Below are 12501 nucleotides of genomic sequence, written 5' to 3'. Positions count from 1 at the left end.
GCCCGGCCACCACCCCGGGGGCGCGAAAGCAAGGGAGGGATACCCGGGGGACAGGGGGCTCGGGCAGAGGGGCCGGCCCAGGAAGCTGGCCCCGAGCTCGGGAGGAGGGCGGGTCGGAACGCGTCCTCCGCGCTGAGGGGCGCTCCGGCAGGTCACGGTGGGCTTTGCTCCAGCCAGGCCGCAGTCGAGGGTCTGGGGCTGGATGCGGGGCCTAAACGACCACCCGGCTCCGCGCGGGGGAGGACGCGTCTACTCACACGTGCTGACAGGCCGCGGTCCTCACAGGCGTTTTGAGCACCTCCTGACAGACAGGGCAGTAGAAATCATCTTCCGTGTACGACGTGGCCGCGGAGAGTTCCTCGGCCATGGCGGGGGATGGGGGATCAAGGAGATGGCGGCAGCAGCGGCGGCGACAGCGGCCGAGCTGGCGGTGTCGGCCCGGGGCCCGACTCTACGCGAACCCGGAGGGGGAGGGGAATCGCGTCAGGAAGCGGCTCGCGCCGGGAAGGGGGCGGGGCGGGGCGGGGCGGGGCGGGGCCGAACGCCGGGACGCTAGGTCCGCACGCGCCGGGCGAGGGCCGGCCCCTGGGGCTGCCCCTCCCGACGGGGGCAGGCCAGGAGGGCGGTGCCAGGCGGGAGGCGGCGGTGGAGAAACCGGCCGGTGGCTTCACTTTCGCTTCCACCCCGGCTCGGAGCCCCTCCACCCGGGAAGGAAGGCAACCGCCCAGCCGTCCCCAGCTGGCGGTCGCCCGCACGGGCCGCTCCCTTACCTGCCTCCACTAGGCGGCCGCGGTTACGCCCTCGGCGGTCTTCTCCGCCTCCGACTCCTTAGCCCCCACCCCCACCCCCGCCCCCGGCCCCCGGCCCCCGGCCCCCGGCCCCCCGCCCCAACCCCAACCCCAGCCCCAGCCCCAGCCCCAGCCGGCACAGCCCGCACAGCTGTTCCACTGCGGGCCTCTACCCACCCAGTTCGGCGACTGCCTGCCCCGCCCCACACCGCCTCCGCCCCGCCCCGCCCTTCCACTCTGCTTGCGTAAAGGCTCACTTAGGTGTCCCGAAGTCGCGCCGCTGAGAGATGCGTTTTCCGGGCGCGGTTGATGGAGAAGTGGCCTTGCGCCGTCCCCGGGCTTCTTGTCCGGCCGCTGCAGCCTTCGCCGCGGAGGCCGGGAGGGGAATGGTGAGCGGGGTGGTCAGTGTTCATCGGCCCGAAAGGGGGCCGGGCCCGAGGCTCATGGTGCACCGGGATCCCACCGCCCCCTCCAGCAGCTCTCCCGCGGCATTGCGCTGCCCGCAGCCAGCCCGGGGTTGTCACCGAACACAGGAGGGCGACGAACAGGGGGACAGAGGAGTGAGGAGAGGGCGGGGTGGGGAGGGCGGCCTCCATAGCAACCGGCGCGTGGCACCCGCAGCAGGTTGTGACATAAACCGCTGGGTGCCCACCTGTACCCACGTCCCGCAGTCTCCCTCCAGCGGGATCCCATTTCTCACCGCTTCTATTAAATATATTGGGTTTTTCAGGAATTTTTCCTAAAAAAAAATACCGTCTAAAGTTAAAGGTATGGATGGATGGTCCTTACTATATGCCCTTGACAGAATGTATGTCAAGATGTGTTACGAAGCCCAAGTAAAACCCGTTACGGGATTTTGATCCTTTGGGGCACAAGAATTAAAAATAAGCTCCCTTGAGAGGGTTTGAACTTTCACCCTTAACAGTCTGAGGAGTTACAGTCTCAGATGCAGGCTTCCGCCACCAACACCTTTGCTTTTTGATAGCTTTGAAGAAAAGTGAGGTAGGAGCACGGATCTAAGCATTTCACTAATTAGTTATTCACTAATTTAAATGTTTCTATTTTTTTCAGTGGGCCCTTGGTTCCCAGATATATCCACACAAATGATAAATCGGGAACATGGGGCCGCAACCACATGAAAGGAGCCGAGGAATATCTGGAACATCACAAAGCATCCTCAATTCGCTTCGGAAAAGAAAAAAAGATTTCAATTCCATGCTTCATTTCCACCACAGTCTCAGTGAATCATAAACAGAAGCCGTTGAATAGTTAATTCAATTCTGTCATTTATTGTCTACATTGTCCTTAGAACTGTTAGATGTTATGCTGGTGTCATGAACTTCGTTTTCAACTAGTTTACACTCTGGAGTGCCTAACGCTATAAAAGAACGAAAAATGGTATTTGCTAAAGTGTTGCTTTTCATAAACATGACAATAATGAGGACAGGAAGTGAGATGATTGCATTGCTATGGGTTTAGAGAAAATCTGATGAAGGAAATAGGTCTTCATGTGCATCTTAAAATGACAATTCCTAGAAAAATACAGAATTGTTTGTCCAATGAACAGCTAATTCCCTTTACCAAAATACAACATTTTGTATTTTTGTTCCCTTTCCTTCCAAGCAAGAATAGTGGAAGCAGACCAGGAAAGCTAATTTTAGCTTCACATTTCCTGGGAGGAGAAAGAGAACTAGACAGGAGGGACACCAAATAGCAGTAGTCTAGGTACTTTTCAAATTCATTTATAAAAGTGGTTCTTGGATTTCAAACTTCATCTTTTTCACCTTATGCCCAATCATATCTCACTCATTTTGACCCCTTTAGAAAAAAGTATATTTTCTGTTCAATAGCGTGTTTCCCATTACTCACTGGGAATCCTTAACCAGAACTTAATTTTGTGACTTGAATTTTATTTGCTTCATTGTTCCTCTGGCAGCTTTACTCATGCCCTAATCCTAACATGTTCGGGTTACTTCCTTATACATTCTAAGAAGTCATTTTGGGGGTACGTGTAAGCATATAGTTGTTAGTTTTTATGGAAATCCATAAAAAATGGTATAACGAAGATGTGGTTACCCTCTGAGTGTTAAGCTTTGACAAATAAACTGTAATGGCCAAAAGACACAATCTGCTGTCTTGGCAGCATTTCCTCTGAAAAATTACTTGGTATTTTTATGGCAATGTCACAGATTTACTCAAAATCCCTTCAGCTGTGTAAATAAAATATCCTCAGCCTTTGGGTAAAAGGGGGAAAACTCTACATATTATACAACTTGACAAACTTAGTCTGTTGCAATAATTTAATCCATTCCTTTGCATTTTGGTTAAAACACTTAAGCTTTTAATATGCCACCTCTCTCAGTCTGCTCCTCTCAAAATGGCATCTGGAAGGATAAGAGGGAGGACAAGGGACGGCTGACGCAAACTTGAGACACTATTGGAGAATCTCAGTCCAAGGTCTCCTTTGAATTTTTGCTGGACTATTCTGCAGAGAGGCTAATGTTGACTCCTCTCTGAGATGCAACGTGTGCTGGCCATTCTGCTGATGGTGGTACCTGCTAGTAAAGACTACTCCTGCCTGCGTCAGCTAGGTCAAGGCCCTGGTTGATTCAGGATTCAGCTTCACCAACACTATAGAACCCTATGAATCTCTCCTGCAGTCATCTTCCAGTTCTTGGTCCTCAATATGGAAGGTCCCTCTTGCTCTGCTCTCAACACATCTACTGTCCATGGCATCCCTTGGTGCCCTCTACACACTCACTCTGGGAGGGAAAGTCATTCCTTCTAAATATCCCGTGTCACTGAATTTGCGTGAAGTGGTGACCCCTAGTTTGGTTCTACATGACCTATAAGGCGATGTGCTTTCTGCTCCCCAGCCCTCACCACTCCCCTCAACCCATCTAATACACCTTTCCCCTATTCCACCTCTCTCTTCCAACCACAGTCCCTTGGCCTGGAAAGAATGGACCATTCTACCTTGCTGCTTCCTGCTGATTACCAGTAATGCTCCCTTGCAAAACTCTTTAGCCAAGTCGTATGGCCAGGTAATTAACATACTAAAAGAGGAGCTGGATGAATTTAGAAAATTAATTTCTTTCTTCACAAAGCCTGGCTTTGTCTTACTACAGGGCCTCAAAAGTCTGTTTTGCTGGTAAAAGTGGTTGCTTGCCTTTAAAGAAGTGATCTGAGAAGCTGGGGATGGAGGGGGAGGGAGGCTCATGTTTCTCTGTCTATCCTTTGGTATCTTTTTTAATTGGTACCATGTGCAGTGTCCACTTTCAGCTGGTTTGCACCAGCATAGCTCTGTGAGTCCTTTTCAGCTTGCCTATTCTGGTTGGGCAATAGTCTGTCCTGGTTGGCCAGTGCCCATTTGGTTCCAGTTGTTAAATACTCTGAACGTTAATCCTGACCATGTACATAAATAATCTCTTTGCTGAAGACATATAACTTAATTGTTTAAGCCTGTTTTGGAAATGTTCTTTAAAAAAATGTTTTAAAAAAACATTGTTTACATTCCTGATGAATTAATCCTTATTTCTTCTTTTTCCCACCTCACCCCAACACACACACACAGGCCGATGGATGCCTCAGGCTGAGTAGGAAGGAGGTCAAGTGAATAAAAATGTGAAAGGGAAACCATACAGGGCACAATGTTCCCATCAACAAACATTTATAAACCCTATTCCCATCCCCCACTCTAATAAATCATGATTTTTATTCAATTTTATTTTCTTTTTCTTTTTTCTTTTCTTTTCTTTTTTTTTTTTTTTGGCTATGCAACTACCATGATTGAGAGGAACCAGTTTGAATGGGTCATGTCTTCTTGCCAGTAGTTTAAGCTGGGCATATGATTCAGTTATGACCAAGCACGTGTGAGGAGAATTCTTCTGAAGGCCTTCCGCAAGTACCTTTCTTCACTGATTAAAAAAACAAACAAACAAGAATAAACACTTCCATGCTACATCTGAATGTTTTCTTGATCATCTGTGCTGCCTGGGTCTCTGCAACCGTCATGAAACCATGAAAAGAACAAGCCAAAGAATAAGCCAATATGCTGACCGTGGTGGAGTGAAAGATAGAAGGATGCACAACCTTAATGTAGTTGAACCATTCTAATAATCTAATTAACCTTGAAACTGTCCTATCTACTGTTAAGCCTTTCTGCTCGAAACCGGTCCCATTCAGCTCTTTTGCTACTTGTAGCTCAAAGTATCTGAGCCAGACATTTGGGGGTTGACCATCAGATCTGTTTCCCTCCCTGTCACCTGTTCTGGCGTGTATTGCTGGAGCTAACCGTTACAGACAGCTTCCCGTTTCCCCTTGCCGACTGACTTCTGTCTATATTCAGCCAATGTCAGGTACTGGTAAGACACTAGAAGGAAGAAGCCAAGGTATTTTTCCCTCTCTCTCTCTCTGCTTCTGGCTGTGTCTTCATTTCTTCCATGTTTTCAACTTCTGGAAGACCACCCTTCCCTTTCAGGTCCTGGAGCCTGCTGGGCAGTCCCTGTTTTTTCTCAGTGGTTTCTGTGTTTGCCTTGCTGTCACACATGGTCTTTCAGCTTTCCTGACATCTTTGTAATTGTTTTCCATATTAAACATCCTCTTTTGAACTACTTACGGAGAGCTCTGTTTCCTGATTGGACCTCAGTGGACTTTCCTAACAGAATCAACACTTTAGGAGGCGATAGGAAGGCAAAGGAGGATGAAACACTGCACAAGTGGTTCCTCTTCCCCCAGAGACCAGGAACCAAGTTACTTGTCATTGTGAGTTTAAATCCTCTCCTCATAATTCTACAAATTAACACAAACAGAAACTCAAAAGTAAGATTAATAATATCAAGTATGGAAAATAAGGGAATTTACCCATTTTTAGTCCACCCCAGTTTGGGATGGTTACATTTCAAATCTTTCATAGGGATTTTCATAAATCCCTATGAATATGCATTTTTCATGCTATTTAATAACATTTAATTTCCTATCAGCAGTATTTTACATACTATTGGACAGCTATCATTTTTTTTTTTTAGATTTTATTTATTTATTTGAGAGACAGAGCAAGTGAAGGAGAGCATGAGAAGGTAGAAGATCAGAGGGAGAAACAGACTCCCTGCAGAGCTGGGAGCCCGCTGCAGGACTTGATCCCAGGACTCCAGGGTCATGACCTGAGCTGAAGGCAGTCGCTTAACCAACTGAGCCACCCAGGCGCCCAGACAGCTCTCATTTTTACTAATATTTCTATTCGTAACTCTAAGGGCCTTTTGATCCTACAGAACCCGGCTTCCATGATACATTTGAATAAAATAGAGGGGATATAGTACAAACATGTGCCAGTTACACTCTCTCCCAAGAAGGTAGAATTGAGATTCCTCTGTTCTAGTCAGTCTCTATTAGTGCCTTACCTTAGTAAGTATATTAACATGATAGACAGTACCCTTTTCCTTTGCCCAAGCAGAGAAAGCCGCTCAGTAGAGAAACCCAGCCAAAAACGAAACAGGTATTTTGAACGCAGCTGAAACTGTTTCATGGACTGAACTATGCTGTCCTAAGAAGCAGAGCTATGGATTAGACCAGAAATGGCAAAAGAGTCCAACCAATTAACTCCTTTCAACTTTTGTTTGATGTTGCTGGGTTGCTGGGTTTTTTTCATCTTTGAGAGAAATTCAAAATTTTAAATTAAAACCTCTCCTTTTCTTTTCCTCTCCCCTGCCTTTTTTCTTTTTCCTCCCCTCTCCTCTTTTACTTCACGCCTTTATTGACATCCTTTGGGAACACAGCTTGGATAAAGGCAACTATAACAAGATTAGTTCCAGTGTAACAGTAGAGACAAAAGCCTGACACCAGTTTTAAAAAGCAAACAGCCTGATTTTTAGAGAAATAGAAGAACCCTCCAGCGGAAAGATACACCTTTATTTCTTTTTTTAAAGATTTTTATTTATTTATTTGACAGGCAGAGATCATAAGTAGGCAGGGAGGCAGGCAGAGAGAGAGGGGAAGCAGGCTCCCCGAGATGCAGGGCTTGATCCCAGAGCCCCGGGATCATGACCTGAGCCGAAATCAGAGGCTGTAACCCACTGAGCCACCCAGGCACCCTACACCTTTCTTTCTATACCTAAAGTTGAATTATTCAGTCCATTCATCCTTAATACATACACATATATTACTTCTTCAGGACACAATCTAAAGTACCATCCAGCTATGATCCTAGAGGCAATGTCATGAGACCACTGTTTTTCCAGTCCAGTGTCTCATAATTTATTTATTTATTTTTAAAGATTTCATTTTATTTATTTGACACACAGAGAGAGCACACAAGTAGGCAGAGTGGCAGGCAGAGTGAGAGGGAGAAGACGACTCCCTGCTGAGCAGGGAGCCCAATGTGGGGCTCAATCCCAGGACCATGGGATCATGACCTCAGCTGAAGGCAGCCACTTAACCGACTGAGCAACCCAGGCTCCCCTCATAATTTATTTTAAATAATTTATTTATTCCTTTAGTTAAGTCTTAATCTGATCCAATTGTAATACCTCATGATCCTGTAGCCTTAGACTAAATCATAAATGTAATCCCTATGAACTACCTTTTATGTACCACAGTGCAGAACAAATACAACTACTACAAAAACTTCCATTTAGAACATGGAAAGGGGAAGAAATCACAGGGTGTGTACCATTTGCTGCTGGTCAGAGTTGATGAAGTGAAGCTGAGAACCATTGAGTTTCATTGGCATCATTTAACTTGGCAGTGGTGAGAGTTCTGTTGTCACTAATACAGCTCTCTGATATTGTGTGCTAGAATCGTTCCTATCACTAAGGGAACGCCTAAAAGGCCATTAGAGTAAACAACCTGTTTGGGGAAAGAGGAGGGGCATATTTCATTTGCAATTCATTTGTTAAAAGTATGGGGTGGAAAAATGGCCTGAGGCCATCTAAGGAGTTTGGACATTCTGTGCCATTGATTTCAGTGCATCACAGGCCTGTTACACAGTTTGGTTTTTGCTGGTGCTACAAATTCGAATAAAACCACAGTCACCTGTCTTATCAGTTTTATGTAAACTTCCTAAAAATTAAACACCAAAAACTTTATCAGGTCAGCATAGCTGCTCAGTGGAACAGCCAAGGCTGGGCTATAACTCACAGATTTTCTGTTCAATAGCAGCAACTTTGGAATCCACACTTATGCAACACACTCTGTTTGACAAACTTTATTTCAGGACAGTATGGGTGAAGAAACTGTCTGGGCTGGCAGAGAACTCTTCTTTCTCTTCTAGAATAGCACCCTGCTCCCAAACTGAATTCCAGGCCAGTGTAGTTTGCACTGGAAATGTCATCCTGTTTGTCGGGAGGGGAAGCAGGGTGAGGCACTGTGGTGGGGCCCTGTGTGTATCCAGGTACCCCACATTCTCCATTAATCCCACCCCTTTGTAGTTGACAAGATCTCCCACTTTCTCAGTCAGCATTTCAGTCTTACACAGAGAAGATGAAGCAAGTCAGAGAACTTGATGTCTCTGTCCTTTGTCTGTCTTGCTTTGGACCTCAGCCTTATTAGTTCCCAATTCCTTTTTTTCTGCTCACATTCAGGAAAATCTTGATGGCTGCAGGCAAAATTTTTTGTTGTATTTTATTGGAGGTACTCGGGAAAAATCAGCATAATCTGATGTATCACTCTGGGTACAATTCAGAGAAAGAAATTACACAGTAATTTGACCAGAGAAACTTTAATATAAAGTTTTTTCACTCTAATAGGGGATTGGTATAAGAAGTAAAGAGGAACGTGAAGAATATAAGCTCGAATCCTTGCTTTAGCAGTACATGTCCTAAAATTAGAACCATACGGAGATTAGCAAGGCCCTTGCACAAGGATGACATGAAAATTCATGAAGCATTCATGCTTCATATTAAAAAAAAAAAATTAAAAGAGAGTTGAAACAGAGTACCCAGAGAAGGGCCCTACCACTCTGGATGGAGATCCAGACCTTGCTGGAAAGGAGGACCCAGCTGTGGTTCACCCAGATGGCAAAAATATCTCTGTGGTATCATGCTGGTAGAACTGGTTGGAAACATATCCCCTAGGATGCAAGGAAAAGCTGTTCACAGAGACATGTCTCATGGAGACATTCTGTTGCAAAACCATCTAGGGGGACTTTGGAGGAAAATGTGGTCTGGCAGATGCAGCTGGGCAGTGCACACAGCCGAAGCCAGGGTTGGCTCTGTGCGCCATGGGAAGCAAGCAAACGAGAACTGGGAAACAAAACCCTTTTCCTCCCGCAATTTCTCTCTAGTGCCCTCTGCTGGAAAAGCTGACAACTATTATTATTATTGTGCCAGCTGGCAAAGGCAAAACATTTAAGGGCCCAGATCTATTTTCACGCAGCAAGCAAAAAGTGTAAATTTAGAACTTCGAATTAACAGACCAGTAACTGGCAGACTGACCCAGTGACATTTTGCTACTAAATTTTCTAAAGCTTTAAACTTTATAGCCATATGCCTTAAGCCCAAGAAACTTAAGGGTATAGTGTTGGCAATTGCTTTGTTTCTACATACAAAAATCTTAAATTTCTCACCTTACAATGTAGGAATCTGTACCTGCCCCGGCCCACCATGGAACCACAGCTCAGCTAGTTCTGCATTTTCTCTGATGATCTGAAACAATGATCCCACTTCTGGTATTGATGTCTATATCACTTGGGACACTGAGGTTGTTAATTACAGAATCCAACCTGAACTAGGTAATGGGGGATATACATTTTAAGAATGCAGAAATATTGCACAGAAGCCATAGGAGTCAAGTTTCTTTTTGCACAGGAAATGATAGAAATCAAAGTATTAAAACGGCTTAAGCAATAAATAGAATTCTCTAGTTCACATAATTCCAGTGATAAAGCCAAGATGATATGTGTTTGAAGCCAGACACTCAAAAGATAGCATCAGGATTTAGTTTTTCACTTCCTCTTGGCTTACTTTTCTTGAATTCACTTTAGCCTTAGGCATACTTCCCTCATAGTGGTCCCCCAGTGCTAAATTATTTGAGCTTAACATACTCAGTGCGGGGCGGGGGGGTGGTGGTGGTGGTGGTGGAGTAACAACAGCACCAGCAACAAGAACAAAAACTGCCTTCTTAAGAGTTCCATCAACAATCCCATAATGAAGTGATATGAACCTAGATTGGTGACTCAGAACAATAAATATCTAAGAGAGCGTACAACCACTGCAAATAGGGGGGAAAAGAAGCAAACAAAGCTGTCTGCCTTAAACTTTATCCCAAGTCTGGAGGGAGAGCAGTGGGTGGAAAAAATAGCAACAGGGAGGAGAGTTGTTCAGTCTCTATATTTAAATAGTTTATTTTTGAAATCTCAAGAACTTTACCAGTGTGATACTTCTATCCTAAATTTCACTGACAATTATAATTTTCCAGACTGGGTGGCACAGAATTATATATAGACCATGGTATTTGGTTTATCCACACACCAATTTTGTTTGTTTGCTTGTTGTGGTAAAAAAAACATATAAAATTTACCATTTTAGCCATTTTCAAGTGCATAGTTTACTAGTGTTAACCATATGCACCTTGTTATGCAATGGGTCTCTAGAACCTTCTCATCTTTTCAAATTGAAGCTCTAAATCCATTGACCAATAACTCCCCCTCCCTCTTGCCCCTAACAACCACCATTCTATTTTTTTTTCAATTTTTAATTTTTTTTAAGATTTTATTTATTTATTTGACAGGCAGAGATCACAAGTAGGCAGAGAGGCAGGCAGAGAGAGAGGAAGAAGCAGGCTCCCTGCTGAGCAGAGAGCCCAATGTGGGACTCGATCCCAGGACCCTGGGATCATGACCTGAGCCGAAGGCAGCAGCTTTAACCCACTGAGTCACCCAGGCGCCCCAATTTTTAATTTTTTTAAAAAAGATTTTATTTATTTATTTGACAGAGAGAGACAACATAAGCACAAGCATGGGGAGCAGCAGGCAGAGGGGGAAGCAGGCTCCCCACTGAGCAGGGAGCCGAACATGAGGCTCAAACCCAGGACCCTGGGTTCATGACCTGAGCTGAAGGCAGACATTTAACCAATGAAGCCACCCAGGTACCCCACCATTCTATTTTCTGTTCCTTAGAGTTTGACTAGATGATTACGATTTTTTTTTTTTTAAGATTTTATTTATTTGACAGAGAGAGATCACAAGTAGGCAGAGAGGCAGGCAGAGAGAGAGGAGGAAGCAGGCTCCCTGCAGAGCAGAGAGCCCGACGTGGGGCTCGATGCCAGGACCCTGGAATCATGACCTGAGCCGAAGGCAGAGGCTTTAACCCACTGAGCCACCCAGGCGCCCCGATTACGATTTTTTATTAGAAAGTTATTGTTTTTCTCTTTAAGATAGTTTTCAAACCAGCATGCCTTAAGACTGAGTATTTAAAGAACACACTTTCGAAATACTGTCAAAGGACAATATGGGTTTACTTGTAAGATTTTGACCTTTTTTTTTTTTTAAGATTTTTTTAATTACTCATTTGGAAGAGAGAGTGTGTGTGAGAGTACAAGCGGAAGGGAAGGCTAGAGGGAGAAGGTCAGAGGGAGAGGAAGAAGCAGACTCTCTGCTGAGCAGGGAGCCTGACCTAGGGCTTGATCCCAGGACCCTGGGATCATGACCTGAATCAAAGGCAGACACTTAACTGATAGAGCCACCAGGCGCCCCAGATTTTGACCTTTTTGCATACATTATTAAGAATGTATCAAAGGGACAAAAAAATCAAATAACCCTTAGTATATTAAATCTTATATGTTTATGTTTAGAAACATGTTTCTGTATATGTTTATATATATATGTATGTATGTGTGTGTGTGTATATATATATATAATATAAAATTCCTCATGATGGGGTCCATGCCCTTATAAGAGAATGCTCGTGCTCTGTTTCTGCCACTTGAGAGTATACAGCAAGAAGGTGGCCATCTGCAAGCCAGGAAGAGAGCTCTCACTAGAAACCAAACCCTGAGGGAACTTGATGTTGGACCTTCTAGTCTCCAGAACTACAACAAAATACCATTTCTGTTCTTTAAGCCACTCAGTATAAGGTATTTTACTACAACAGCCCTAACAGCCTAAGACATATATATTGATTAAATTTATAGTGAGGCTCTTTGGAGATAAAGATAAATGCCATTTCCTGCCCTCAAGGAATTTCAGTCTCTTTTTTTTTTTTTTTTAAAGATTTCATTTATTTATTTGACAGAGAGAAATTACAAGTACACTGAGAGGCAGGCAGAGAGAGAGAGAGAAGGAAGCAGGCTCCCTGCTGAGCAGAGAGCCTGATGTGGGACTTGATCCCAGGACCCCGAGATCATGACCTGAGCCAAAGGCAGCGGCTTAACCCACTGAGCCACCCAGGCGCCCCAAGGAATTTCAGTCTTGAGAGCATTTGGCCTATACACAAAGAAATATGATGACTGTAGCAATGAAGGTGAGGTTGAGGGACAGATAAAAAGGATAGTGTCATTGACTCTACCTGGATGGCTCAAAAGAGTCTTTACAGAGAAATCATGAAATTTATTTTACGCTAAGTGGAAAAAGTATACAAAATCACCAAGGCATGAAACCATATGATGGCTTGGGGTTAGGAGAACTGGAACAATAAAATATTTCTTAAGAGCTTAGAAATGGGGGTGCCTACTATTTACCCTAAAAATACAAACATAGTGATGCAAAGGGGCACGTGCACCC

At 44.8% G+C, this 12501-nt stretch overlaps 1 protein-coding gene, 1 long non-coding RNA gene and 1 pseudogene across 7 annotated transcripts in view; 2 read left to right on the top strand and 1 right to left on the bottom strand.

Moving 5' to 3' along the window:
• The window catches only part of RNF138 (ring finger protein 138), a 40272-nt gene extending 39143 nt beyond the window's left edge, over positions 1–1129 (bottom strand). For 5 of the 6 annotated variants that reach the window (XR_009405986.1, XM_059409412.1, XM_059409414.1 and 2 more), the window contains exons 1-2: positions 771–858; positions 258–451 (exon numbers count right to left, since the gene is read on the bottom strand). Coding sequence is in view for 5 of the 6 variants with exons in the window: in XM_059409412.1 (XP_059265395.1) it covers positions 258–367 (110 nt within the window). In the remaining variant the exon portion in view is untranslated. Of the gene's footprint in view, positions 1–257; positions 452–770; positions 859–1045 lie in introns of those variants that run through there. The other variant, XM_059409413.1, reaches the window with a different exon arrangement.
• LOC132023555 (uncharacterized) lies at positions 1087–2899 on the top strand. Its single transcript, XR_009405987.1, has 2 exons — positions 1087–1177; positions 1860–2899. It is a non-coding gene; the product is annotated as an uncharacterized LOC132023555 (long non-coding RNA).
• Positions 2900–8581: 5682 nt separating this feature from the next.
• On the top strand, positions 8582–8681 carry LOC132024026 (U6 spliceosomal RNA; annotated as a pseudogene).
• Positions 8682–12501: the final 3820 nt, after the last annotated feature.

Source organism: Mustela nigripes, chromosome 8 (genome assembly GCF_022355385.1).
Source record: "Mustela nigripes isolate SB6536 chromosome 8, MUSNIG.SB6536, whole genome shotgun sequence".
Classification (NCBI taxonomy): domain Eukaryota; kingdom Metazoa; phylum Chordata; class Mammalia; order Carnivora; family Mustelidae; genus Mustela; species Mustela nigripes.
This window is presented reverse-complemented; position numbering and strand designations above follow the sequence as displayed.